We start from the raw sequence: 26,636 nt of genomic DNA, 5'->3' as shown, positions 1-26,636 counted from the left end.
TACCTAATGCATCTCCTTTCTCTTTCATCCTGGGTGGACATTTTAAGAATCCCCAGATCTTACAGAGCTCTCGATAGGGAGTGGAAGAAAGAACAGTATTTACTAGTCTCTTCAAATCTATGTACCCTTCTCCTCAAATTACCTGAATCAGTAATACTGATGCCAAAAAAGCGTGTCTTCCCTTAAGGAATTTCACAAGTTAAAAACGAAACCTTCTCTGCCCCTCTGCAATGTAGTGACGCAATCAACTCAGGTTCACGCGGGTCTGGAGTCCACTGCGTGTAGCCTGCCAACTCAAAATGACATTCCAAAGATGCCCTTTTCAGTCCACAACACCAAGACGCACCATGCACGGTGCACACATGTACTGTTCTTCCGAGCTAAATCTGCTAGCACATACTAACATTAAGATCCTGAGAGACCGACTAGAAGAAAAATTAGCTCACTGCTTTCAAACTTTTTAAAACGTTAAACTCTATGCTGAGAGTGAGTGGAGCACAAAACTGACATTTAATCCCTATGCCGGTTTCCCTATTTCCTCTTCCCTGTTATTAGCCAATAATCGATGAACCTGTAAGTTTAGAGAGGCATTGTAATTAGAAATAATGAGAGCAATTTCTAGCATTACCCCACCTTTAAACTGTATTGTAATGTAAGACAAGATCCCTTTAAAATTACTAAGGATTATCCAATTCTGCTCATGTGACTTTAGAAAATCCTCTTAAAATTCTGTGCTGTTTTTGTTATTGGGTGCTGTCCGGCTATGAGTAGGTTTCGACTCACAGTAATCCTGTGTACATTAGAACAATACATCCTCCCATTTGCTATGTGGCATCTTGACACTTGTGGGGGGTGGGGAGTGAGTGAGTATGAAAGGTTCCCACAGAAGTAGGTCACTGAGTAAGTTTCAAATCACTTGACTCAAAATGGCACTTAAAAGTAAAATTACACGTTTTATTCATTCATTCCATCAGCTGAGAATTGCTCTACTGTACAAATACAAGATTGTACAAAAATCACAAAGTTTTACAAAATAAAAAAAGTACAAACTGCATTACTTAATAAATAGGACTAAAGTAGTTAAAGTGGAAATGAGATAGATTCCAGGTTGGTAAATTGTTTGACCCAGCAAACCATATAAGCTCTGTTTACAGACATTTTTACATAATACAGGGCAATCCTATTTTGCCTTCGGAGAAGGCCTTTATTGATGCTTAGTATTTTTCCCCAAGGTCTTAGCTGTATAAGTAACTATATAAAGCAGGAGACTTATGTAGTCAGAAGGTTAGTCCATGTTAAAATCCTTTTGTAACAAAACGATGTAGATAAATTTTAAAAAAATGAGAGCACCAGGCCATCTACTACAAACATGGAGCAAAACCCAACCCAACCCACTGCCCTTAGTGGATTCTGACTCACAGCAACCTATAGCACAGGGTAGGCCTAACCCCTACCCCTGCACCCCACACACACCCTCTGTAGGGTTTCTAGGGCCCTAAATCCTTATGGAAGCAGCCTGCCACATCTTTCTCCAGGTTAATTGGTTCAAACTTCCCACCTTCCTTAGGGTTAGCAGCTGAGCACTCTGATCACTGTGCCACCAGGGCTCTCCTTAAGGATCCACCCCCAAACAAAATAATGACTCTGCCATCAGCAAATAGTCCATTTCCATTCAAGCAAACGCTGGCACTACCTCTGAAAAATAATATTAATACTTCTCCCCACAGCCTTCCCTCTAAGTAGTTCTCTTTAAAAGGCTGACCATTTCTAGAAAAATAAAGATTTCCAAAACGACATCTGTTCTTTTAATCAAAATGGAATGGGTCAATAAATCTTAAGAGCACAAAAGCATCAAGATCCATTTGAGAGCATTATAAAATGCAAATTTCAACAACGTAAAATAACTACTTCTACTCTGTTCAATAACTTCATATCAAGCACTTCTCTGGAAGGATGCCCGGAACTCATTTGTCAAAAAAGGAACACACGCCTTGGATGAAGGTACGCCAGTTTTTTAAAATGTTGTGCAAAAATACATTTTTATATAGAAAATATTGCCAGGAATGAAGACATTTACACTGTGAGAAATGAGCTTGCAAATCACGGAGTGCTAACTTTATACAGCAAATTATAAATTGCAGGAGGATGACCCAAAGCTCTCAGAAAACACCACGTAGGTGGCCTGCAACTTTCAGCTCTGGGGGGTAAATATTCAAAAATCAACCAACTGAAAAACAAAACAACTCAAAAGATTAAGGCATTACATCTACAGAAGTCTACGAGGAAGTTTAAAAGTGCTATTACCCTGATTTGAGTTCCTGTAATTCTCCAAACCCAAGTTTATTTAGGACCATCCCCCAGGGTGCTGGATTGCAAACATTTCAAGAGCATGCATTCTGTTCAATATACATCTTGGAGAGGGATATGGCCATGGACTTGGCAAGCTCTTCGTCGCGTTTCCTTTGCACTTGAGTTTGTTTGCACCAGTGGTCGTACTCCGGGTTGGGGTAGGAGTGATCAAACACGGCATCGTAGTGTCCATTACTGAGCCAGCTGAGCCAAATACTAGGCCGGAGGGAATCCTCGGGCCCCAGATAATGGATCATGGTAGACACGGTGGGGCTCTCCACCCTCCCTCCGGTCGTTAAGTGAATGTTCACATTCAGCATCTGCCCCATGGCCAGCAACTCGGGGTACCCGGCCCACGCCCCGTCCTGAGCTGCCGCGATGATAAACTCGCCCACGTCCCCCTCGATCAGCGGGCTGAAGTGGTCCAGGTGGTCTGCGATGTAGTGGACCGTCTGCTCGCGCAGCTCGCGGTGCAGGCTCTGGTCCCCGTACACCGTCTTGCTGACCGCTCGGTAGAGGCAGTTGCCGTCGGGAATGATGTGGAACCGGTACTGATTCCTCTGGCGCAGGTACTTGTCCTGCTTCTCCACCTCCGCCAGGTACAGGGCCAGCTTCTCATCCCGGGGGTCCGACCTGGCGACGATCGCCGCCTCCCCGGCGCCGCTCGGAGCGCCCTCGCCGCTCCGCGAAGGGGGCGCCGGGGCCTCGGGCTCCCCGCCGGCCGGCTCGCCGCCCCGCTCCCAGCCGCGGGGGCTGCAGCGCTCGGCCGCGGGCTCCTCGCTCCACGCGGCCGCGCTCGGCTCCCCGCTGCCCGGCGGCGGCCCGGGGCCTCGCTGCTTGGCGGCCGCCAGGGCCTGGCGGTGCTCGCTCAGTCGGAAGTTCCTGTCGGGCCCGTCGCGGGCGGCGCCCCGGCCGGCGGGCTCGGCGCCGTCGGGCCTCAGCAGCTCCTCCAGCAGCCAAGCGGAGGACCCGCGGCGAGGCGGCGGCGGCGCGGGGGCGCCCGGCGGCGGGGCCAACAGCAGGCAGCGGCCGCGCGCGGCGGCGGCGGCGGGCGACGCGGCGGCGGGGGCCTCGGGCCCGTGCAGGCGCAGCCGCTCGGCGCCGAGGGCCCGCACGGTCAGCTGCGCCGTGGACGTGTAGTGCGGCGGCAGCGGCGGCTTGCAGGACCCGCCGGCCGGGCTGGCGGCGGCGGCGGCCCCGGACACCATCTCGAAGCAGGAGAAGGCGGGCATCTTGGCGGCGGCGTCCCTGGGCTCCGCGGCCCCGGCGGGCTGGCGCTCCCCGGTTTCAGGCTCCGGCGCGTGGCTGGCGGGCCCCGGGGGCTGCAGGGACACTTTGAAGGGGGCGGTGGCCGCGGACGCCGCGGGGGTCGCGGCCGTAGGACCCGGGGCCCCGGCTGGGTAGTGGGTGCAGACGCTGCTGTAGAGCTGCATGTCCCTGCCCGCCGCTCGAGCCCCCTTATAGGCGCGCCAAGCCCCCGCGCGGGGGACACACCCTCCCGGCTCCGGGGAGGGCGCCGGCCGCTGCCAGCCGACGGCCGTGACCCAGAGCCCCCAGAATAGAAATGACCGAAGGGGCACCAGAAGCCTCCTGCCCGGCGTCAGGAACCGCAAATAGCACCCGGGTCCCCGCCAAATTCCTGCTGCGCCACAGCGTGCGGTGGGGGCGGGGAGGAGAAGCGCGCCCGACCCCCTCCGGTGCGCTCTGCCACAGTCCCGGGGCGCAGTGCCCGCTCCCCTCGCTCCGGCCCGCGGCGGGCGCGGAGGACTGCCCCGGGAAGAACACCCGCCCCGCCGCAGCGCGTCCCAAGGGCCCGGAGCGGCGCGCGGCGCACGGAGGGGGCCGGGGGGGCGGGGCCGCGGCTTGTTTACCTCAGGCCGCGCGGTCGCGTCACGTGGTCCCCTGGAATGTGCGGCTCCGCGCCGTGCCCCATTCACCGAAGCGTTCGCCCCGCCCCCTCTGGCCCGCGCCCGCCGCCCCGTCGGCGTACGTCAGGGGCGTGGTGCGCCGAGCGCGCGGCGAGCGCGCGCGCGGGCGGATGGGCGGGAGCGGGAACGCGCGCGCGCGCGGGACCTCAGGCGGGAGATCGCTGAAGCTTACCAGTCTACTGGTCCAATGTTCTGAAATTGATTGTGGTGACCACACAACTCTTTAATATGACTGAACAATTGAATTGCTTTACCATGTGACTTATATGTTAACAAACTTTTTTATAAAGAGCAAATTAAGCAGACAGAAGCAAGCACAGATGAGAATCTTGGTCCCAACGGGGTTCCTCAGCCATCGGGGGTCCTCCACCTCACCCCCGGGGTCCGCGCTGCCCCGCCCTCCTCCGATAGTTGCGGCAGGAGGCAAGCTAGTACCCTGAAAGGTTACCTGGCATAAACCTTCCGGACCTCGTCTGGAGGACGAAGAGGTGCCTTTAAAATCTTTCTGCCCCCCCTGAGTTTCCTGGGCCATCAGCCCGCTTGCATTTACCGCTGCTGCTGCGAGAGCCAATTTCTTGGAGGTCACGTGGCCTCCCTGGCTGCCTAGCGCCCGTCCGCCTGGCTGAACCGAAACTATGCTGCGCCTCTTTTAACTTCAGCCAGTTCTGGGGCGCTTTACCAGAGTGCTAGGAAGCCTTTCAAATTCTTTCTGAGTGCTTGTTTGAAGCGTCTTTCAGAATGCCTTTTGAAAACCCAGTTGCACTCCCTAGTCAGAAGCAAGGTAGGGTGGCTGGTGAATTGCATTTTAAAGGAGGGGTATGTCAAAAACATTTTTATCCAAGTATTTAATGAAGGTTTTCGACTCCTGTAAAGAGTTAAAGTCCCCGAATTTTACCGGGGCAGGTCTACCCTGTCCTAAGGGGTCGCTATGAGTTGCTCACTCTGCGGCAGTGAGTTTGGTGTTTTAGAAAAGAAAATAATAGAGTGGATAATGAACTGGCCGTGGTAGCCGACAGCTTCTGCCATATTCAGAACTTGGATCCAATGCTAAATTAACAGACTTTAAGAATCAAATTAGGCCTAGAGATTCTTCGCACTAAAAAAAATAAATCCTAGCAGCGGTTCTCAACCTGTGGGTCACAACCCCTTTGGGAGGCGAAAGACCCTTTCACGGGGGTCGCCCCATTCATAACACTAGCAAAATGATAGTAATGAAGTAGCAACGAAGATAATTTTATGGTTGGGGGTCACTACAACACGAGGAACTACAAAGTGTCTCGGTGTTAGGAAGGTTGAGAACCACTGTCCTAGAGACTTCATCTAGGCAGACAGCCAGAGAGTGCTTCCTCATTGTCAATGACTGATTTTTCTGCAGGGGTAAAAGTTATTTAAAAATAGCAACTACTTACAACCCCTTAAACCTCTCCACTACACTAGAAGAAAAAAGGCTCTTTTATTGAATAAGCATTGCACTGGAATGATGCATCACAAGCAATCCACTAAAGACATTGCAAAAGACAGAAATCTTAGCTGTTGCGTAGTTATGTAATTCAATCCATCGCATACATGTTTGCAAGATAATTTTGTTAACTTTCTGGAACCTTTATGGAAGGGGTAGCTTGGGGATTTGGAACGGTGGTGACCTTCTGAGGTACTGATAATCTCCCAGGAAACAGGTAGGTGAGGATCAATTCATAGCGGTGAAGACCAGATCCTACAGGCGACATCTTAGACTTGCATACTTATCTAAGAGACATAAGAATTGACACTAACAATTAAAAGTCCATTCTGAAAGAACTGGGTACCAGAGGAGCTTCTTCCCCTTTTTTAACACGGAGGTTTAAAGCCTCATTTCTCTTTATGTCTTCTTTATGTTCAAAAATAACACACACCCCCAGCTTTTCTTCCCAGAAAGAATTTGAACAGTTAACTTAAAAAAAAAAACAGGCTCTTAATTATTCCTCTGCCCTACAGGATCCCTATGAATCCTCATCATGGTAGTGAGTGCATTCTTCCTATCACCTTTCCATCATTTTCTAGTTGCTGCTATTAGGTACCATCAAGCCCATTCCGACTCAGACCTGTCCTGTGTGCAGCAGAAGAAAACACTGCTCGGTCCTGTGCCAAGTTGTGTTTGAGGCCATGATTGCAGCCACTCTGTCAATCCATCTCCTTGAGGGTCTTTTCCGTGCTTTTACACAGAGAAAGAGGAGACATTCTATGCCCGTAAAGAGTTACCGTTTCAGAAACGCCCCAGGGCAATTCTACCCCTCCCTGTGGGGTCCCTGTGAGTCAGGATAGACTCACTGGCAGGGAGTTTGGTTTTTTGGTCTGTTGATTGGTAACATGTCTAAAGTACCTGGGGTCAAATCTCACCATCCTCCCTTCTAAGGAACGTTTTGGCTGTATTTGTTAGATTTGTTTGTTCTTCTGGCAGTCCACGGTACTTTCAAAATTCTTTGCCAAAACCATAATTCAAAGGCATCCCCTTTTACGCGTCTTTTCTTTTGCACTGTCCAGTTTTCACAGCATATGAGAGCCATTGAGGATATCTTGGCGTGGGTCAGGCACACCTGAGTCCTCAAAGTGACATCTTTGCTCTGCTTCTTCACATAGTCCCGATCCTCAGATTGTGTGCTAACCATACAAACTGAGTCAGTTTGGTAAAAGGAGACAACCTGACCGAGGCTTTTCCTGATTTTAACCCATGCAGTATCCCCATGTTCCTTTCAAGTGCCAGCCTTTTGGTCCATGTGCATGTTCCACCTGAGCACAGTTAAGTGCTGTGGAATTCTCGTTCTTCAGTGTTATCTGTAGTTTAGTATGAGCCACACAGCAAAGTGCCTTTGCATAGTCACCAAAACACCTTTCTTGTATTCTCTGCTTTGAGCCAAGATCCATCTGACACCAGCAATGATATCCTTTATGCCAGTGGTTCTCAACTTTCCTAATACCGTGACCCTTTAATACAGTTCCTCGTGTTGTGGTGACACCCCAACCATAAAATTATTTTCGTTGCTACTTCATAACTATAATTTTGCTACTGTTCTGAATCAAGCAACCCCTGTGAAAGGGTCATTGGACCCCCCCCCCCCCCAGAGAGGTCAAGACCCACAGGTTGAGAACCGCCGACTTCTGCCATATCCTCTTGAATCCTGCTTGAATTTCTGGAAGCTCCTGTTGATGCAACCAGCGTTGAATGATTTTTAGCAAAGTTTTACTTTCATGTGAGATTAATATCTTCAAATATTTGTTGAATAATATCTTCCATAATTAATAGCTTCAATAATAAATCTTCAATAACCTGTCGGGTTATCTTTCTGTGGAATAAGCGCAAATAATGATCTCTTAAAGTTGGTTGGCTAGGGAGGTGTCCTCCTAATTTCTCAACAAAAACTAGTAAATGCTTCCAGTGTGGATGAGTCAGCTTGTTAAAACATTTCTATTGGTATTTTGTCAGTTTCTAGAACCTAGTTTTCCTCAATGCCTTCAGTTATCTTCCTTCATCACCAACGATTCTTGACCCTATGCTGCCTCTTGAAATGATTGAATGCCATCAATTATTTTTGGTACAGGGACTCGGTGTATTCCTTTTATCCCCTTTTAATACTGTCTGCATCGTTCAATGCCTGGCCCATACAATTCATTTCTCTCAGCTTCCGGCAGTGTTTTGTTTTGCTGCACATAAGGTCGCTGTGATCAGAACAGACTTCTAAGGGTTGATGAGCTGTTGATGTTCTTTTTTGTTTTCCTAGCCTGTTCTTTATGCACTTTTCATCTAGAATCCTATTTTGCTGCACTTCCAACAATTTTTTTGGTACAATACTAAGATATGTTGAACAGATGGTTTTCCAGAATGACATCATTAGGAACTCTTTTTGCATAGAATGAGTAAATGTCTTAGGAAACAGATTTTCTTTTCCTTTCTTTTCCACCATAAAACTCTCTTTACACTCACTTTCAGACCTTGCCTCATCTCAGTTTGCAAAGATACGAAACAACAACCTTTTCCCAATGCTGGCAGTGATTACTGCTTTGAAGGTTTCTTAAGTATCCTCCCCTTCAGGAAGACATTTAGATAGAGAATGCAGAGTGATGTCATAGTGACGATTCCGTCTGATGCCACATTAACTACAAAAACCCAAAAAAGCCAAGAAGTCCGCTAAGTCCCCGTGAAAGCTGCACACCAGCCTGTGTGATCCAAGGATTGTAGATAATAAAATCCAAACCCAGAGGAGGGAATAGTACCAGAGTCTAAATTCTGAACACAGGGTTTGCAGCATGCTATGATGGTGGTAGAAGCCCCAAATCCATTTGCAGGGCCCTTACGTGAATTGAGTCTCTGGTGACTCTCCACTGGAAGGTGAGTAGTCTTTAATATATCAGACAAAGAGCATTGTCAGATGTATTTTAGCAGCATACAGTTTTTTACCTTGTCACTTGATCTTTCTGACCCATTTTGAATTTATTCTACATTTTTTGAGGTACCACTGTATTTTTATTCTTGGTGGTGCTACAGGATGCTTTTCATTGGATGGAGCTCTTTATATTTAATAAATTTATTAGGGGTTCATACAACTCTTATCAGAATCCATACATACATCAATTGTGTAAAAAACATTTGTACATTCATTGCCATCATCATTCTCAAAACATTTGCTCTCCACTTAAGTCCCTGGTATCAGCTCCTCATTTTTTATCCCTCCCTCCCCGCTCCCCCCTCCCTGATGAACCCTTGATAATTTATAAATTATTATTTTGTCATATCTTGCCCTGTCCAACATCTCCCTCCACCCACTTTTCTGTTGTCCATCCCCCAGGGAGGAGGTCACATGTAGATCCTTATAATTGATTCCCCCTTTGCAATCCACCCTCCCACTACCCTCCCAGTATCGCCACTCATACCACTGGTCCTGAAGGGATCATCCACCCTGGATTCCCTGTGTTTACAGTTCCTATCTGTGCCAGTGTACCTCCTCTGGTCTAGCCAGATTTGTAAGGTAGAATTGGGATCATGATAGTGGGGTTGGGGGTGGGGAGGGAGCATTTAGGAACTAGAGAAAAGTTGTATGTTTCATGTGCGTTGCTACATCGCACACTGATTGGATCACCTCCTCCCTGAAACCTTTTCTGTAAGGGGATGTCCAGTGGCCTACAAATGGGCTTTGGGTCTCCACTCCGCACTCCCCCCCCCATTCACAATGATATGATTTTTTTGTTCTGATGATGCCTGATACCTGATCCCTTCAACAACTCATGATCGCACCAGCTGGTGTGCTTCTTCCATGTGAGCTTTGTTGCTTTTGAGCTAGATGGCCACTTGTTTACCTTCAAGCCTTTAAGATCCAAGATAATATATCTTTTGATAGCTGGGCACCATCAGCATTCTTCACCACATTTGCTTATTCACCCACTTTGTCTTCAGTGATTGTGTCAGGATGGTGAGCATCATAGAATGCCAGTTTAATAGAACAAAGTATTCTTGCATTGAGGGAGTACTTGAGTGGAGGCCCAATATCCATCTGCTACCTTAATACTAAACTTATAAACATATGCACATAGATCTATTTCCCCATCCTCATATATAAAAATATATTTACATATGTACATGCCTTTATTTAGAGCTCTATAAATGCCCGTTGCCTCCTAGCTCTTTCTTCTATTTCCTTTTCCTTTCCTCCTGTCCCATTATCATGCTCAGTCTTCATTTGGGTTTCAGTAATTCCTCTTGGTTACATTACCCTTGATCACGTCCAACCAGGCCTTTTACACCCTTCACACCACCAATTTGGATCACTTGTTGTTCCCTTGTCCCTGGATTGGTTAACACCACTACCTTTCCCCCCACTTTCCCCTCTCCCATGTCCCCCCGGAACTGTCGGTCCGTTGTTTTCTCCTCCAGATTGCTCATCCAGCCTATCGTATTTAGACAGACCTGCGGAAATAATATTCTACTTTTAAAATATTTTCTGCTTTCTTTTCTGGTGAGGTTTTCTTTATTTGGTCGTTGCTGCTGGACCATTTTGGGGTGTTTTTTTGTTCTTTGTTTCGTATGTTCTTCTGGATAGGGAAGCCGGAATAGGTGCCTCTATGAAGACAGTGACTGGATTGAGCATTACCTGGGCCACAGAGCGAGGCTGGGGGAAATGAGGAGTTGACAGCAGTGAGTACAAGAAGGAAGACAACGTTCCAAAGTTGATTGTGGGGATGATTGCATACCCTTAATATGACGAGCTGTTGATTGCTATGATATGCTAATTATAGCTCGATAAAACTATTTTCTAATGCCGTGATGTGTTTTGAGCCCTCACATGTTTGTTCAAATGCCTTCTGTTCCTAATTTAGCGCATCGGCTTGTTTTCTGTGTACGTAGTGTAGGTTTGTTTGCTCTTATTTCTGGTTTTGTTTTGTTTTCATCCTGTATTTATCCCAGCCTGTTAAAACACACTGTTGCTTTAAGGATTTAAATTTTACTATGTTCTTTATCCCCCTCTAGCTTCCTGTTACACAAGCTGTACGGTGTCCACAGTGGGTACTCAGTCAATATTACGAGAGGATTATCCTGTTGTTATTAGGATTGTCTCCTGCTGTCGCACACCAGCTAGAGTGGAGGTCAGTTTGAATATCTTACTACATAGAGTAATAGATCGCCAATAAATCAGTGGTGCAAGCTTAGTAGATTTCCTTTTCCACTTAGCCCTGGGCCTACCAGCTTCCAGTGGGGTCGTCACGAGAATCTGTAGAGGTGGTTAGTCGATTGATTTGCCTTCTCTTGGACTGATTTACCTGAAAGTTTGGAGTGACCTAAGCAAACCGTGCCTGCTAGGGTCCTCCCAACAGCAAATAGAAAGCCAGCAGGGGTGGGGGAAGACTTTATGCTATAATTCTGGCTTTCCCAATAACTGTCTGAGAAATCTTGAAAATTTTGGTTTGCATTCATTCAGTCAATAGGAATGAACTTCAAGTCTTTTCCAGGTACTGTGCTCAGAATGAAAATACAATAGAAACACAAGACAAGGAGTCTGCACTCATGGGACTTCTATTCTAGTGGAAAGTGGGGGCCGAGGAGGCATACACATGTACAATGACCTCCAGCCTCAATCCCTCCATTTCTATAATGGAGGTCTGTCGGGCGCTCAGTTTACTGTGCGGTGGTGTCTGCATGTTGCTGTGACATTGGAGGCGGTGCCACCTATATTTCAAATACCAGCATAGTGAGAAGATTTCAGCAGACCTTTCAGACAAATGCAAACTAAGAAGATAATTTAGCAATATACTTGTAAAAGAAAAAATAACTGGTGAAACCCATATGAAGAGCGGAGGAACGTTGTCTGATGTAGTCCCTCGGGTTGGAAAATCACAAGTCCAAGCACTCTCTCATTAAGCTGATTCCACGTTTCCAAGTCTAAGTTTGTGGAAGAAAAATGATAGCCTCGTCTTTCTCCCATGCAGTGGCTGGTGGATTTGAATCACTAACTGTGGGTTAGCAGCCCAATAACATGCCCCAGCACCAACAAGCCTCCTCGGTACTCAGAATACACCATCAGAAGAGCTGCCTCATCCAAGTGCAATGGGCTTACAGGACAGTGATGAAGTAAAACTTTCAAGACTCTCATGTGTTGATGTGGCATGGCTCAGCCACAACAAAAGCAAAAGCTACAAACAGCCATTAATAATTGGAACACAGATTAGACACAGCGAACACCAGGACCGATTGGAAGTCGACCAAAATGAAAGGGCATGCATAACTATCAGTAATTTAGGCACTGCCGAGCCGAAGTGGACCATTGTTGTTAGGTGTCGTCAGGGCAGCTCGGACTCAGAGTGACCCTTCACAGCTTTCCTACCCCCTTCTCACCTGTCCAGGTGGAGCCCAGGGTTACAGTCCCTGTGTGAGCTCATTGCATTGATGGTCTTTATCACCAGGAGCCCCGGGGGAGCTGTCAGGGGGAGAAGCGTTGGGCTGCCACCTGCAAGGTCGATGATTCAAACCCACCAGCTACCCCACAAAAGTAAGATGAGGCTGTGTGCTCTTGCAAAGACACACAATCTCGACAACTCTGTGTAGAGTAGTCAGGCGTCAGAATCAACGTGCTGGCAAGTTATTTTGGACTTGACTTTCCCAAGCATGGTGTCCTTCTCCAGGGACTGGTCCAAAGCGCATGAGATCGTCTCAAGATGCTTCCCAGACAGAGATGTGTTCCCTCTTCTGACTTTCCCTGGTAGATTCAATAGCCTTCACTAACACCGGAATTCAAAGGCATCGTTTTGTCTTTGGCCTTTCTCATTCATTGTCTAGTATTGGAAGCCATTGACAATTGGCTTTTCAACAATTTACAAAGGGTTTCCCTGGCAATGGGCTTTCCCATTGCAGTGCTTCCTTGATTTCAGGAATGTGACTTCCCTGGGCATTGCCTGTGGATCCAAGTCCAGTGAAGTCCTTGGAAACTTCAACATGTCTTCTAGTTATTGTGATGTTACTTATTGGTCCAGATAGGAAAATTTTTATTTACATTGAAGTGTAATCCATACTGAAAGTTATTATTAGTCATATCTTCCAAATAATGGATGGTTTACTCAGCATAAAAATTAAACAAATGTAGTGAAAGGATGCAACCCTGCTGCACACTTTGCCAGATTTTAAACCATGCTGTAGTCCCTTGTTCTGTTTGATCGGCTGCCTCTTGGTCTCCACACAGGTCTGCATGAGCAAATCTAAATGTTGTGGAATTCCTATCATTGGCAATGTTAGCATGATCTGCTGTGATCCCTACCATCAATATTGTTACAGAGTCAATAAGACAGAAGTAAACATTTTTATGGTATTATCTGGTTTCAGCCGCGATCCATTGGACAACAATAGTCTTATCCTCCTTCTACATCCTCTTCTAAATCTGGCAGTTCTTTGTGAATGTATTGCAGCACCTGTTTTTGTTTGTTTGTTTTAATATCTTCAGCAACATTTTCGTAACATTAAGATTAACAAAAAGGACAAGGTACTAATTAATGAGTGTTTGTTGAGTATCTGCTATGCCCAGAGAATTCAGTCAGTCCATGCAGCAGAAGCCCAGCACCAGACCCAAACCAAACTCACTGACATTGAGTCGTTCCAACTCATAGCAACCCTGTAGGACAGGAAAGATCTGCCCCCTCAAAGTTTCCAAGACCTTAACTCTCTGCAGGAGTAGAAAGCCCCATCGTTCTCCCATGGAGTGGCTGGTGGTTTGGGAGATGTTGATCTTAGTTACCAGCCCAGTGTGTAATCACTAGGCCACTCAGGTGCCAACGTCCTTTGTATAAAATGGGGTAAATACTGACATGTATTTGAAAGGTAGTCTATTGCCCTCGGTAAGGAGCTCTCATAGACTAGTGATTAAGACCTCTACTGCTAGAACCAATAGGGCCCTGGGAATCTCCCAGCTGCTCCACAGGAGGACGATTTTTCTAGTTTTAGCTTGCTCACTTAGGTCTTTAATCCTTTTTTCCGTTGGAGTATGGGGAAGAAAGAAGTCAAACTCCACCCTACTGCCATGGGGATAACCTGCATCTTGGTGCCATTGGTTTGAAAAGACTCCTCTTTCTTGATGGGATGTTCTTGACTCCCAACGTACAGCTGTCTTTCTCTTCTATTGATCTGCAGTCTCTCTCACTGATCCATATATTTATCCTCATTCAATGCCACACTAGTTTGATTGCTAGAGCTTGCTTTCATCAACTCTGAAATTGGAGAGTGTGCATCCTCGCATGTCATCTTCTCCTCTTTTTTTCCCTTTCAGATTGTTTCCCATAGTAGGCTTATAAAGACATGAGTTTCAAATGAGTTAATTAGTGGATGGATGTGATTTTTAGAATGTTCATTCTTTTTGGTGAAGGAGGAAAGAGGTGAGCAATGCTATTATCTCTACAGACATAGCTAAGAGGTGATGGCATTGAGGTCTCTGAGAAGCCCTGGTGATCGCACAATTAATGGCTCACCAGCTGATGAAAAGGTTAGCAGCCTGAACCTCCAGCAGAGTCCGCCATGTTCCCCCAACCCCCTGCCCACCAGGAAGATATGGCAGTCAGCTTTTGTAAAGATTAGGAAACCTTGGAAACTCTATGGGGGAAGTTCTCATTTGTCCCAAAGGATCCCTATGAGTTGGGATCCAATCAACAGCCAAGAACCAGACATTCACAGTCCAGCACTCCGTTAGTCATTCCAACTCAAACTAAACTCACTGCCTTGGAATGGATCCTGATCCAGAGCAACCTTTCGGAGCGGAGGAGAGCTGCCCCTCTGCGTTTGTGAGCTGGTCAATCTTGGCAGGAGTAGAAAGCAATCTTGGCAGGAGTAGAAAGCCTTGTCGTTTTCTTACTGAACAGCTGGTAGTTTCGACCTCACCTGTCAATCAGCAGCCCAGCGGCAGTTGGAACCCAACTATTGGTAGAACCCAGCACACCGCCAGGGCTCCATGAGCCAGGTGGTAGCAATTGTACACTTCCACTTGATGTGATTGACATGTGGAATGATGCGATATATGCATTAATTCCCAACTAATAAAGAAAAAATCAAAACCTCAACTAGTTCACACTTCGCATCCACTGTTGTGAGTTGTTACTGACTGGGTTTCCACCTCACAGAGACCCCATGTGCCACCGAGTAGAATGGCATCATAGGTTCATCTTGGCCGTATTCTTTACCAAACCAGAGCACCAAGTCTTCCTTCCGGGTGGGTTTGAAGTTTGAATGGCCAGCCTTCAGGCTAGCAGTCAATTGAAAGTCATGTGTATTACAAGCCCACTATAATGGATAAAAAATGTTTCTAGGGCAGATGAAAATAACAAGTTTTGACAAGAATGGGAACTCTGGTGGCACAGTGGGTAAGTGTTGGACTGCATCCACAAGATCAGCAGTTCGAAGCCACCAGTGGCTTCTCGGGAGAAAGGGGCTTTCAACTCCAGTAAATAGTTACAGTTTCAGAAACTCCCAGAGGGCAGTTCTTCCCTGTCCTATAGGGTCACTACAAGTCAGCCTCGATTCGGTGGCAGGGCAGTGAGTTTTGGTTTGTTTTCGGCAAGGATGTGGAGAAACCGGAGCCCTCAGACCTTGCAGGTGTGATTGTAAATTAGTGACGCCTCCTTGGAACACAACAGTTCCTCAAAGCGACCACCTCAATCCCAGGCGTGTTACCCAAGAGCAGTGGAACTATACGTCCACACAAATATCTCTACAACATTGTTCACAGAGGCACTTTCTTTTCTTCAAAAGCCAAAACACGGAAATAATCCAAATACCCACCAACAGATGAATGGGTGCTTGAGATGTGGTGGGTCTCAACGATGGACTCTCGTTCCGCCGGAAAAAGGAGTGAAGCACTGACTCATGCTATGCCGTGGGTGAAGCTTGGCCACATTAGACACAGAGAAGGAACCAGGCCACAGGGAAAGATGCGAGACAGACCACTCAGAGAGCCTGAAAGGCCACTCGTGGAAATCGGGAGGGAGGAATGCAGACGGGTGGCCTGTGGGCATGGGTTTGGTTGTGAGGGAATAAAAATGTTCTAAAACTGAACAGTGCCAACAATTTTACAGTTCTGGATGTACTAAACCTCTCTGAATTATGTACTGTTAAAGGTGAATTCTAGTATGCAGATTATAAAAGGAAGCATCATAAAGTATGCAGAAAAATCCCATTGTCTTTTGATTACATTTTCCCACATATTATTTGAAGCCTCCTTGAATAGAGTATATATATATATAATATATGTATATATTAGGCACTGTGTTATGTGTTTGTGATAAAAGGATGGTTATGAGTTATCTATATAAATCTCTCAGGAGCAACAGTACTTACTTTGTGGCACTAAAGCATAAATCATAGACACCATTGTATGTACCTTAGTGATTTTTCCTGACAAATACATGATAATATGGCAGCTAAAATGGAATTGCTCAAATGATATAATGGAGTTGGCACTTATTGCAACCAATTGCTGATGCCCACGTGAAAGGAATGTATGAGGAACTAGGCTAGTGGGGTGGTATTTGATAGATACGTGATTTTGTCTCTCTTTAAAAACTTTCTGTGACAATAATTTGTACATCCCAGGTTGCTAACTCCTAAAATATTGCCATGATGTAGATAATATATCTAATAATAATTAACAACAATAGTAATACTACAAAGGGGCGTCGCAAAGTTTGTGGAGAAATGGATGAAAAGATAATGAAATTTTTTCAGAAGCTACTTAAAGTATTATAAAGTATTATTTAATAATAATAACTTTTCTGGAGAAATACCTTAAAACAACAGATTTTACCAGAATCATATACATTTTCTCCTTAACCAGGCCATGCGGAGTGAAACACAAGAAGAGTCTTCTAAAGGGTCATTACACAGCAATACGGGGGCCATTCACACTCTTTGTGGACTGCGGTCCAGTCAGCTCCAGACTCGTGGTGACGTAGAACTGCTACGTAGGGTTTCTCCACCTGTCGTTTCCCCAGAAACCCATCAGCAGGCCCGTTCTCTGCGAGGCCACAGGGGGGTTCTGACTGCCAACCTTTATAGGTTAGCCGCCCATTGCAAATGTCTTAGCCGCCTGCCCAGCAGCCTTTCATGTTTTTCCTACCACACTTTTGTCTGCTGGTGTCTACCATTTCCTGACACGACAGCAAAGTATCTTGAGGAAGGGCTGACTCTTACTAATTTATACAATTGGCACTGTTTTGGCTAATAGCAAGACTGGTTGCATACTTATATGAATTCACATGCTTACTGAGCATCTACTATGAGCCAGAAAACTGATAAGCAAGGATGGTGAGACTTTGTCTCAAGTACTTGGGATGTGTTACCAGAAGCAACCCCAAACCCAAACCCAACCCACTGCCCTTGAGTTAATTCCAACTCAGAGCAACTCCGCAGAGGGTTTCCAAGACTAGAAATGTTCACTGGAGCAGACAGCCTCATCTTTCTCCTCAGGAGCAGCTGGTAGGTTTGAACTATGGGCTTTGTGGTTACCCAGGCAGCATCGGGGCCCTCAGATGTCATCACACCCTCAATTAACTTTTTCTCCAAGACATGACTCCCGAGCTGTGAAGATAAAAGCATTTCTCCTGACTTGTATCACGTGTCAAATGAAAGCCATGGTCTCCCCAAATGAGACCTTATGCACATAATTAGAGGAACCAAGGCACTTTGCAAACAGTGTGTGGAGGCCACATCTGACCGCATCTGTCTGCACAAGGGAGAAGGAGAATTCATCTCCATATCTGTCTGAGGCCAATTGCCACAAGGCAGAGAGCCCCCTTCCATCTTTCTTTGCCTATCTTGACACCAACTGCCCCTCCCACACACTCCACTTTTCGGCCGGATAGTCGGTCGTCTGTTCCCATGGCCCCTCAGAACTCACAGACAATACCCACGATCACAGGGGTTTATTCGGGAAGTTAACAGGTGACCCCCAGCCGGGCTCAGGAGACATCATGGATATAGCCCTTGGGTGTAGCTATGTCTCTCCTTAGCCAGCGGTCAAGTCCCTCTCTGACCTCAGCCTCTCAGCCATGCTGCCCTTGGCCTTGGCCTTGGCCTTGGCCTCTGTGGGCCAGGAAACCCACCTGCTGTTCTGCATCAGGGTCGCTGCACTATTCCTCTGCTGTCTCATGGTCTCCTTGCCTCTGCCGCTTGGTCTCAGAGTGACTGGGCTTCCGCGGCCTCTGACAGGGACTTCAAATGTGCTCGTCTGGTGCCTCTTCGTCCTGTGGTCGCGAGGAGTTTCTCCATCCCTGCTTCTTATAGCCAGAGAAGTGACAGCTAAAACTGACCAAAATCCCCTTCTGTTTGCATTTCGCACACCTCATTTGTCTGATTCCATCCAATCATGTGATGGGAGTTACAGAGGGATGGACAGAAGAGCCAGACTAAGACATCTCAGTTCTCCACTGTACCAAATGAACCCAAAGGCATAACCTTCTGCGCACATTTTATCAGTCAGCTGCAATGAAACGTCTGCTTCGTGACATTAAAAAGAAGTAAGAATTAAACATTTGGTCAGACAGTTACCAAGCAAGTGGGGAGACTGTCCCACCTTTGCCATTTAGACTCAGACCAGAAAGCAGACTTACTGTCATCCACTGGAGCCCCATGCAGAGTGACCCTAAGGGATAGGGTGGAACTTCCCCGTGGGTTGCCAAGACTGCGACCCTTGACTAGAGTAGAAAGCCTCATCTGTCTCCCAAGGAGCAGCTTATGGTCTTGAACGACTGGCCTTGTGGTTAGCAGCCTCATGTGTCACCAGTATACCACCAGGGCTCCTCTGAGCCGTCGACAGGACCTACCGAACTTAAAATATAACCAGAGGATAAAATGTGTTGAAGAGTGATGGGGTGGGGGGATGCTGCCAAGTGCCTGCCACCTAGCAGGCAGCCCATAAATATTTTCTAAAGTTGTCAGCTACCAATGGGAGATAAGCCAGTAAAAGCAAGCATCTTGGGAAGTGCTGTGTGGGTTGGTATATATTCATCCTGAATATTCTATGTGATCGGTGATTTTAAATGAACAGGTAAATAAATAAAGGGCACCGGGCCATGGAAGCACCTCACGGGCCTCTCCACAGCACAGCTGCCACCGTAGACACAGCACGGCTAAGGGCACTCTCTAGGCAGGAGTGGAAGCTGCTCTGAATTATTTCAACCACATGGCTCTACTGGAGTTTTATTTATCCACGGCTTACATTTGTTAGCGTGAGGGCTGTGTGAGTCTGGATAGACTAGAGAAACAAATTCATAGACACTCAAGAAAGAGCTTTAGATACAAGAGCAATTGAATAGTGAGAAAATGGCCGAGCCCAGTCCAGATCAAGGCCTTAAGCCTGATATTAGCCCATATGTCTGATACCAATCTATAAAGTCCTCTTCAGACTCACTCAACACATGCAATGACGACAAATGCAGGAAGATCACAGGCCAGTGGGAGGAGAGTCATGTGGATCCTGTGGCGGTGGAAGCATCTCAGCACTGACAGGGCTGTCCACGTGGCTCCTCCAGCTCCAGGGCTGTGGCTGCATCAGCTAGCTCCATCATGCTCATTGTCTCCCAGGGAGTGAGCTCCATCATGCTCATTGCCTCCCACCTCTAGTGAGCTATTTATCTCTGTTGTGCCTCCAAATGAGGTCTTCAGGCTGCAACCTGATTGACAGGCTAGACTCCACTCCTTCACTTTTAATAGTCTTATATTGACAACAGATTATGGCACGACCATAGTTCTACAGCCTGCTTCTGAGCCCCTAACCTGTGTATCTTCAAATAGGACAAACACATCTACTAATGTTCAAAATTCTACTGGCACCGAAGTGAAAATATAAATGTACCATATGACCCCTGTTTCTAAAAAAGCTCAATATAAAGTCGGGAACACACACACACAGACTCAAATGTGAAATTCAGCACATGCAGCAGTCTGCTGTCCAAGGTAAGTTCGTTTTCTGTATGCCAATATTTCTGAACATTCATAATTGAAAAGGCGTTTACATAGTAGTTAAATACCTATAAATAAGTAAAAAATGTAAGAGAGGAAACTGTACGTTCACACTCAGCTTCCCCCTCCCTCCCACTATGGGTAGAAAGGCATGCTGAGAAGCACCCCTTAGGATTGAGAGGTCTTGTTATTAAATGACTGTTGTTCGCTGCAGTTAAGGCAGCTCCCGGCTCATGGAACTCCCAGGCACAATGGGAGCCAATGCTCGTGACCCCTAGTGTTTTCACTACAGGGTTTGGAAGTAGGCTCTCAGGTCCATCTTCCTAGTGTTAGTCTGGAAGCTCCGCTGAAACCTGCTTGAGTAGCTGAGCAACATGAAAGACCCCGCTGACTGGCAGGAGGGGCTGTGTGCCTGACATGCATTGGCCAGGCATTGAGCAGCCATGATGAAGCTGTTTTGCCAAGAATTTAGAAAAGGAAAGAAAGAAAGAAAGAAAAAAAGGAACAAGCAATGCATTTCCTTTGAATCTGCTTTTATTAATACACGAAGCAAAAAATAAAACGATGTAAATATAAAAACAAAGATGCAATTCTCTTGTGCCCCATCTCCCCTAATTCACACTGATAACAATTATATATATATGTATAAAATGATCTTTTAATTAAAAAGAAGATATATATATATACCTTCTTACAACTCACTACAATCCATATATCAATTGTATCAGACATATTTGTACATATATTGCCATCATCCTAGTCTAGACATTTACTTTCTATTGAGCCCTTGGGATCAGCGCCTCTTTTCTTCCCTTTCTCCCCCTGCCCACCCTTGTGGCCCCTTGACAGATGATAAACTATTATTATTTTCATATGTCACACCGACTACTCTCTCCCAATGGATTCTGTTGTTCTTCCTCCTGGAGGGGTGTGTGTGGTTTTGTGCCAATCATTGCGATCGGTGCCACCCTACTCTCCTTTTGGTATCACTATTCCCATTCCTGTTCCTGGGTTCCATGTGTTGTGAGCTTTATCTCTTGCCTGTGTCTGCAAACGTGTTCCGGTCCAATCTAGAGTGGGAAGCGGCACTGGGGTCATGACAGTGGGGGGTGAGGAGGCCTCAAGAACCCAGAGGTATAGCGTGTGACCCATCAGTGCTCTACTGCACTCTGATTGTCTCATCCCTGTGACCCCTCTGTGGGGGGATGTTCCCTTGTCTTCAGATGTGCTTTGGGTCTCCACTCCGAGCCCACCTCGTTCTTAACAATGTGTTTTTGTTTGTTATGCATGTTCTGATGCCTGTTACCCAATTCCAGTGACACCTCATGATCACACTGGCTGGTGTGCTTCTTCCATGTGGGCTTGTTGCTTCACTGTTGGATGACTGCTTGTTTAACTTAAAGTCTTTAAGACCCCAAACACTATATCTTTCAATAGCCAGACACCATCCGCTTTCTTCACCACATTTGCTTATGCACCCATTTAGAGATGGTATATTTTATAGGCATGTGCAACCTTTTTTGCAATAGGTTATACTGCATATATTTTTGGAATAATAAAAAATTTTTCAGTTAACTAGGATAGTTAATTAGCATGTTTTCACATCAAAATATGCAGCTGAACCTTATTCTTTTTACTGGCTACAAAACTGTCAGAATATGAACAGAAGACACTATAATTTACTGACATTTAGGTGGTTCAACTTCTTCATAAATTAAATGGTGCCACAGAGAATGTCGTTATGCACAAATCTTTCTCCCTTTGACAAGGTTTTTCTTGGACAGGTAGAGCGGGACCAATGTTCAAGCCAATGAAATATGATTTGAAAAGTTTAAAGTGGTGTCAGGGTGGGTAACTGGGCTTATGAGAAATCCGCATGACGCCTTCTAAACATTTACAAGCTAATTTGTGAGGACATGTTCAACATCAAACACTTTAGAATGTGTGAGTTTAAAAATTACATTTAAGGCCATTTCCTCCCCACCACCACCACCAATTTCAATCTTCAATTAAGGTAAAGGGCAAACAGTGTGTAATGTTTATATGTGTCAAGGGCATCTCATCACTGTAGGTAAGCTCACAGATACAGTGCTAACGGCTATTGATTTGTTGGCTGGAGAAATGAATAAGGAAAAAATGGAGACAACATCCTGTTGGGAATATATTGCTATAGACTGTGCCTTACTTTTTCAGGAAAATCTTCCTGTTTAAGATTCTTGCTCCAAGTTAGGTATTGAAATTATGGAAGTTATCTACTTGGAATCCAATAAATTTTGGAAGGTTTAGGTACAGTCTTACGGAAGCTCATATTATGAAGACAGCATGTGTACTTAGGTGGTGGTTCCATAATTTCGTGTCAACTTGATGTTATATAAAAGTGTAGGGGCGATGCCTCCTTGTGGGCATGGCCTTCTTATAAGAAGGACCCTGGGACCCTCGCCCCTCCCTCTCCTTCTCTGGCTTCACTTTCCTGCTGGCTGGCCCTGGGTGCCGCAGGCCCTGCACTGTTACCACTGCCGTTGGATCCGCATGACTTTGCACCCCCGGCTGTGACCGTCCTGCATTGTGCATCAGTGCATGTGGCTGCCTGCATCTGAAAAGAGACTTATGGACTAGTATCAGACTTATAGACTTCAGTTGGACTGGGCTGGGATGTTTCCTTGGTATATAACAATTTCTGGATTTATAGGTCTTTCTTACACATAGATGACTATTACAGGATTTGTTTCTCTAGTCAACCTGTTCCAACACAACTTACAACCAAAAATTAAGATCTATAATTAAGCAAAGGAGAGAAAGCTTATTTCTAAAGTCTCCTTACTAAAGAGAGAACACCAATTGACTCAGTGCCAATGAGTCAATTCTGACCCAAAGTCACCCTCTAGGGCAGTGGTTCTCAACCTGTGGGTCTTGACCCCTTTGGGAGTTGAATGACCCTTTGACAGGGGTCGCCAAAGACCATTGGAAAACACATAGTTCTGATGGTCTTAAGAACCGAGACACCGCTCCTCTATCCATCTCCAGGCAGGTCCACCCACATGCAGATATGCCCATATCTGAGTACCAGGAGTGAAGATTGTTACCCATGTTACATCATGCTTCAGGACAAATTTTCATTTATTTGTAATTAGAAATAATTATTTCACAATATATAATTACATATTATTTTTGTGATCAATCACTATGCTTTAATGATGTTCAGTTTGTATCAATGAAATTATATCTTGCATATCAGATATTTACATGATGATTCATAACAGTATCAAAATGACAGTGATGAAGTAGCAATGAAAATACTTTTATGGTTGGGGTCACCATAACATGAGGAGCTGTCTTGAAGGGTCATGGCATTGAGAAGGATGAGAACCACTACACTAGGGTGAGGTAGAACTGTCCATGCGAGGTTTCTGTTTTGTTCTGTGCTCTGGAGTTCTTTGTGCAGTGGTTTTCCCATTTTCTGAATTTATTTTTATTGTGACCCACAGTAAATGCAATATACATTGAGACCAAGTACACACACCCAAGAGTACGTGTATATGACTGAGATAAGTTCTTATGAACAACATACAACAGCAACAAAAAACCCACAGCCATCACCCTGATTCTGACTGATAGTGACTCTGTGTAGGTTTCTGGGGCTGTACAACTTTATTAGAATAAATAGCCTCATCGTTCTACCGAGGCATTAGCTAGGGGGTTCGAACCACCTACCTTGTTACTTGTCCAATGCCCTACTTGAAGTACATTGCAACTTTTCACTAAATAAGAAGTCCTATCATTAATGCTCTGTGCCAGTAGACCTCCGAGAGTAAAAGGGATTTATTTCTCTTAGTAATGATGTCAGGTATCAGGAATAAGCCAAGATTATTTCAGAGGAAATAGAATATGTGGTCACTTGATCAATGATAGAAGAGAAAATAGTTAGTTTATATTTTCCCTGTTTTCTTTTAAGGCACCCATTCCTCTTTCATACCCACAGAAACCTAGAATTTCTAAAATGCAGTGTATGAGTCTTATAATAAGCCCTAGTGGTATAGTGGGTTATGCCTTGAGTTATTAATCACAAAGTCAGCAGTTCCAAACCACCATCTGCTCCTCAGGAGAAAACTAAGGCTTTCTACTCCCGTGATCATGTCAGAAACCCGTACTGGCTGTTCCGCCTTGTCCTGCAGGGTTGCTATGTGTTGGGAGCAACTTGATGGCAGTGAGTGTATAGTTTTTTGCCAGATGGAATCAGTAGCTCAGGTTCTACTCCTAATTCCAAAACTAATTGTATGAGTAAATCATTGCATATCAATGACCCTTAATTATTTCATCTGTGAAATGACGGCTTCATGATCTCTAAAATGCCTGTCAACGTTAAAATTATATTTACATGGCTTTCTGACAGAGGAGGCTGTGTGTGGGGGGGGGGATCCTTTTTTTAAAAAAGGACAGTATTAATGAAGTCTTTAAATTATGTCATTTCCTAACGCTCTCCAAAATGTATGCCTGAGTGAGAACATGTGTGGCTGCCCTCCAAGAAAGAGCAGGGTCAAAAGTATGATAGAATCAGAAGCCTAAAGTATGAGAGAATCAGAAGCCTAAAGTATGATAGAATCAGAAGCCTAAAGTATGAGAGAATCAGAAGCCGTTCCTTTCTGCAATCCACCAACGCACCGTTTCTAAAGGAAACAAAAATGCCACGAGGATTCGTCAGTGGGAGTCTTTCAGATGAACCACAGCACCCACCCAGAGAGCAGGAAAGAGAAATTCTAGAGTTGAAGAAAAAGATGCAAAGAGGGTTAAGGGAGCGGTGAAATACAAACTTTGTCTGCCTTACACTTTTAGGGAAAGTGGGCACCATGTAAACTCATGGCCACGGACAAGTTAGTACTGATTGTCCTCAAATAGAAGACAGCACGCATCATTGTAGTAGCTACTGACGACAGAGCTTCAGAGGGTATTTGTCCCTTCTCAAAGACTTTGAAACCTGCTCCTGCTCACATTAAAAAGCCTTTCCGCCACCAGTTAGGAGCCCTGGGGGGTCATGGTTATGCGTTGGGCTGTGACCCGCATGATGTCGCAGTCCACACCCACCAGCGGTTCCTCAGCACACAGGCTGGGCTTTCTGCTCCCGTCATAGTTACAGTCTTGGAAACCCAGGGGGTCGCTCTGAGTCAGCATTGACTTGAATAGCAATAATTTGTGGTTGAGTTTTCATCAGCTCGTTGATGCAGGTCAGACCACGCGTCATGTGAAGCAAGACCACCCTTTCTCCTGGGCTGCTTACCAACTTGGACTTTCAGTGAGAGAGAAGGGCACTCGTGTATTTTACTTAAGCCACTGTCGTCTTGGTCTCTGTGAAAGCGGCTAAGCCAGACTTCTGAGGAATGTGCCACCTTGTCAAAGACCACATCGCTGCAAATGATACATCGGGAACATCCCCCACTCTGCATTCTACTCTGCCACCTCCTGCCAAACACTTGAACAAGGGAGATGCCTTGCTGCCGAAGGAGGATGTTATTTTTGGTCTTGAGGCTCTTATAGCTTCTAAAAGCTGAATCAACATTTGAAAACTAGAAGTTCATTCTGACCGTTTAATGTCCTTCCTTAAAGGAGACTCAACACTGTGGTTGTTCCGATGCTGAGTGTGATTTATCTCCCATGTGACACCAATAAAACTTTTTGAAGCTGGGCTCTGTTGACACATCATCTTAAAGACTAACCTGCTTGACCTAAGCTTCTTTGACGGAGACAAGTTTTCCTGGCTGCTGACCAAGGCAACGCTCTCGTTTTGCTGGTAACCTTGGTTCCGTACCCACCTTTATGGATTGAATTGTGCCCCTCACAATCAGTCTTGTAAATCCTAACCCCCTCGTTGCAATCCCATTTGAACCAGAACTTTCTTTTATGTTAACAAGTCGATGTCAGTGGAGGAGGAGTTTTAAGCCCATCACGTTGGAGATATAAAAAGAGCCAGTTATACTCTTGTGTTCTTATGAAGAGATGACCAGAGATATGGGGTGCTACAGCAAAGCTTGGTGAAGAAAGCAGATGGTGCGTGGCTATCAGAGAGTATGTCATCTGGGGTCTGAAACTCTTGTCTTCATACAAGCAGCCAAGCAAGACAGACATCAGCTAAGTCGACATTCGGGAGCACACCAGCCTGTGTGATCCAAGGACTGTAAATAATAAAATCCAAATCTGGAGCATGGTATGCTATTGGAGGGTACATTCTGAACACCCGGTTTTGCAGAAGGTTATCGATGACTGTGAAACCCCCAAATCCATTTGCAGCATCCCCATGTGGATTAAGCCTCAGGCGACTTCCCTCTGTGGACCAGGCACATGAATGGCTTTGCTATCAGAAGAGTAGATTGTAAAGTGGACGGCTACAGATGTAGTTAGTCTACAATGTGACACCTTGTCTTTTCATCTCTCTCTTGACGGATTGTCTATTTGTTCCTCTTTCTTAATATTTTCTGTTTACTTTTCTATTGAGCTTTTCCTCGGTTTTATTGTGTCATTGGTGATGGGTGGTTTTTTCTTGGTGGGGGATGGGAATTTAGGATGTTTTTTTCTGCATAGGAAATCCAGGCTAGGTAAATCTATAGAGACGGTAACTGTATCAATAGTCTAGGGGCATGACATGAGAGGTTGTGGGGAAATCGGGAGCTAATAACAGTCAGTGCAAGAAAGAAGAAAATGTTCTGAAATTGATTGTGGTGACCACACAACTCTTTAACATGACCGAACAATTGAATTGCGTGATCATGTGAATTATATGGTAACAAACGTTTTTAAGAGAAAATTAAGCAGACAGAAGCAAGCACAGATGAGAGAATCTAGATGTCATACCACCTGTCAATCACCATGGAACAGAAGCTGACAAGAAAGCAAGACCTTGCTCCAGAGAATACAGA

The 26,636-nt window shown here is 45.6% G+C and overlaps 1 protein-coding gene and 1 long non-coding RNA gene across 2 annotated transcripts in view; one reads left to right on the top strand and one right to left on the bottom strand.

The window, feature by feature from the left end:
• Window positions 1-933: 933 nt before the first annotated feature.
• On the bottom strand, window positions 934-4,145 carry OTUD1 (OTU deubiquitinase 1). Its single transcript, XM_075552487.1, has one exon. It carries the CDS (start codon window positions 3,780-3,782, stop codon window positions 2,382-2,384), a length of 1,401 nt encoding a protein of 466 aa, XP_075408602.1. The 5' UTR covers window positions 3,783-4,145; the 3' UTR covers window positions 934-2,381.
• A 6,626-nt stretch (window positions 4,146-10,771) lies between these two features.
• The window catches only part of LOC142451339 (uncharacterized), a 33,839-nt gene continuing 17,974 nt past the window's right edge, over window positions 10,772-26,636 (top strand). Inside the window, exon 1 of the long non-coding RNA XR_012784985.1 lies at window positions 10,772-10,889. This is a non-coding gene — a long non-coding RNA (uncharacterized LOC142451339). The remainder of the gene's footprint in view (window positions 10,890-26,636) is intronic.

This window comes from Tenrec ecaudatus, chromosome 6 (genome assembly GCF_050624435.1).
Source record: "Tenrec ecaudatus isolate mTenEca1 chromosome 6, mTenEca1.hap1, whole genome shotgun sequence".
NCBI classification, from domain to species: Eukaryota; Metazoa; Chordata; class Mammalia; order Afrosoricida; family Tenrecidae; genus Tenrec; species Tenrec ecaudatus.
The sequence above is the reverse complement of the archived record's forward strand: the minus strand, read 5'-3'. Positions and strand labels throughout refer to the sequence as shown.

Excerpts from the sequence above, each read along its gene's own strand:
- OTUD1 (XM_075552487.1), bottom strand. The coding sequence starts at position 3,782 with ATGCAGCTCTACAGCAGCGTCTGCACCCACTACCCAGCCGGGGCCCCG.